This window comes from Megascapheus bottae, chromosome 16 (genome assembly GCF_031878675.1).
Source record: "Megascapheus bottae isolate mThoBot1 chromosome 16, mThoBot2.hap1, whole genome shotgun sequence".
Lineage (NCBI taxonomy): Eukaryota > Metazoa > Chordata > Mammalia > Rodentia > Geomyidae > Megascapheus > Megascapheus bottae.
In genome coordinates this window covers 10,148,388-10,151,549 of record NC_143524.1, presented here as the reverse complement: position 1 = coordinate 10,151,549, position 3,162 = coordinate 10,148,388, and the positions used below count along the sequence as shown (strand labels likewise).

The 3,162-nt window shown below is 41.5% G+C and overlaps 1 protein-coding gene across 1 annotated transcript; it reads right to left on the bottom strand.

The window, feature by feature from the left end:
- Positions 1-959: 959 nt before the first annotated feature.
- On the bottom strand, positions 960-1,919 carry Or8u3 (olfactory receptor family 8 subfamily U member 3). The gene has a single exon (XM_090348764.1). It carries the CDS (start codon positions 1,917-1,919, stop codon positions 960-962), a length of 960 nt encoding a protein of 319 aa, XP_090204890.1.
- Between the last annotated feature and the right edge of the window lie 1,243 nt (positions 1,920-3,162).

The window sequence follows — 3,162 nt, the reverse complement described above, 5'->3', positions numbered from 1 at the left end:
TTTTAATTTATGTATCCTGTTCTACAACATTGTTTGAATTCACAGCAGGGAGCAATAAGTGTCATAATAGCCAACCTATTCTGTCACTTATCTATCAAGCACTAAAATACATTCATTGAATATGTTAATTTATAAACAGAAGTTCTTATAAGCCAGGCTCTTCCATGTATATAGTCATTTAATTCTAAACACAGAAATAATTTAACATGCTATGGACTTGAATTCATCTTTAGATTTCTCACATTACATTTTATATGAAATCAGGTGACTTTCGAGTTCTCACTTCCCAATGAAATCTATACATCTTTTAGTTGTGTGTGCTTGTCTTAAACACCACTACTTGATTAAGTGCCTGACAGGGAACGGAAAATTCCACTTTACTTTGAGTTCCATAATGATTGGTCAGGTTCTGACAGTCCATCACTTTTTATGACAAGCATTTATGTAAGTAACATTTAACAAAGCACATAGGTGGATATAGTTCAAAGCATTCTCAATTATTTACCTCTGTAATCCTCAAGAAAACCCCATGTATCCTATTATTTTTGAGGACTGGTTATCCAAAGTCATATGAACAGTAAGTGTGGGTAACATTTTTCAAACCCAAGCAATATTATCCAGAGTCCCTCAATCTAGTAAATAATATATCTCCTCCTTTGTTTGAGATCAGCGATGGTCTGATATGCCATTATTTTTCAAAGGAAAGTTCTCTGCTACTTAGAGGATAAGTTAAAACACATGATTCTCCTATCTCCACCTCCTGAGGTTCTGTATCACAGGTGCATACTGCCAACTCTGCAGTGAACAGGATCCTGGCTATCCCATCTACTTTCCAAGAACCGCATGAGTCCTCAGGGAAAATAACTGAACTCTGTTAAAATAACAGTTTCTAGCTCTGGGAAAGAATGACAAGCTCAGTGTTGGGAGATCTGGGGGCTTGTCTGTAGTGAAGCGTTCTATTATTGTCTTAATTTGAAGCGCTTTAAGGTTTCACACCCTTTCTCCAGGGCTTTCTTGGAGGCGTTCTTCACCTCCTTGTTCCTCAGGCTGTAGATCAGCGGGTTCAGCATGGGGATGACCACTGTGTAAAACACAGAGGCCATTTTATCCGTGTCCAGGGAGTGATTGGACTTGGGCTGCAGGTACATGAAGATGAGCGTGCCGTAGAAAATAGTGACAGCGACAATGTGAGAGCCGCAAGTGGACACAGCCTTGCGTCGGCCCTGGGTGGAGCGCATTCTCAGGAGGGCGGCGATGATAAAGAGGTAGGAGATGAGGACGATGGAGGAGGAACAGATCATATCAAACCCAGCAAAGGCGAAGATCAGGATTTCCTTCACGCGCGTGTCGGAGCAGGACAGAGCCAAGAGGGGAAGGTCGTCACAGTAGAAGTGGTTGATCACGTTGGGCCCGCAGTAAGTCAGACGAAAGGTGACGATAGTGTGGAAGAGGGCCACCAGAAAGCTGTAGGTGTAGGGGAAAGCCACCAGCAGCAGGCAGACTCGTTTGGACATCAGCGTGGAATAGTGCAGGGGGCTGCAGATGGCCACGTAGCGATCATAAGCCATGGAGGCCAAGAGGAAACACTCGGTGATCATGAAAGTGAGGAAGCAGCCCAGCTGCGTGGCGCACGCGTGAAAAGGAATGGTGTTGTGCACCACGATGAAGTTCACCATCATCTTGGGTGTGATAGCGGAGGAGTAACACAGGTCCACGAAGGCCAAATGGCTGAGGAAGAAGTACATGGGGGTGTGGAGTCGAGCATCGATCCTGATCAAAGTTATCAACCCAAGGTTGCCCAGAACCGTTACCAGATAGATGACTAGAAACACCACCAAACAGGGCACCTGGAGCTCCGGCCGGTCTGTAATCCCTCTGAGAATGAACTCGGTGACACGGGTGACATTAGCTTCAGCCATATATGTTGGCAAGCTTTCGTGAATTTGGTCTCAGTTGGAAGAATAGAGATGGCATGCTTCTCATGGCTTCCTGCCAGTCAATGGAGAGAATCCCCGCTGTCCTTGCTGGCTGCACTGAGATGGCTTAGGCTCCCATAGAGATGGATTATCAGAATGTCTTATGCTGTGTTCGTCTAATGAAGACTTCAAAATGGGTAGAGAATCTAAAGTAGTTTCAGACCCAGTCGGAGGGAACCCTATGAGAAACCAGAGGTCACTGAGAGCGTGAATGCTGACAAATATTTACAGTGCGGAAAGTAGGACATCGAAATAGTATAGTGAAGGGAAAACATGCAAACAACTAGTTGGGGGGTATCTATTTATTTAGCTTAGGGGTACTGGGATTTGAACTCAGTGCCACACCTTACTATTAAAATACTACTTGGGCAAGTTCCCAGGTCATCTTACACTAATTATTTTTTAAACAAGAAACCCATACTTTTCTCAAAGGCTGTTCTAAGGCTTGTTCCACCTATATCAGCTTTCAAGAATACTGGTATTATGTTTTCTAAGCCTTTACCCAGAATGGTCTGGAGATATAATCTGCCTCATCTGCCTCAGGTAGTATTTGGAAATTACAGGTGTGAACCAGACCACCCAGCCCTATTTTCATCCCAATGACAACACTAGCTTAGAAGAACAAGATTGATTTAGGAAGATTAGTTTTTCACTTGTCTTTCTCTGTATTTTCTGCTTTTGAAGATGAACTCACAAGAAAACTGTCATTCATTTTTGAAATTAATCCTTTTGGTTTAAATATTTTTTGTTTTGTTTAAAGTCATATTTATCCTCCATTCGTTTTAGTGTTTGGCCTTGCTTCACTCTCTAGCCCAGGCTGAGTGCAAGCTTATGATTTTCCTTCGTTGGGCTCCTGAGAGCTGAAATAGCAAGTTTGATCTCCAGCATCTTGTTGTGCCTTGATCATTTTCAATAAGCCACCATGATTCTAAACAATATCTCATCATGAAGGAGAATTTTAAAATACCTTAAATTTATCGTTAATGACTATTTGTAAACAAGCAGGAAAATACAGTCATTTTAATCATTTTATATAGTAAGACTCAATAAGAGTAAGATATTCTCTCTCCTTTTTAAACTCTCTATATAGCACAAAACACACACACATTATATATACTAACTATATATATTTAACACTATATGGATTAAATACACTATATAACAGACATATAAATGAGTTAAATGT

What these genes read in the sequence shown, in the direction of transcription:
- Or8u3 (XM_090348764.1), bottom strand. Translation starts at nt 1,919, where the DNA reads ATGGCTGAAGCTAATGTCACCCGTGTCACCGAGTTCATTCTCAGAGGG.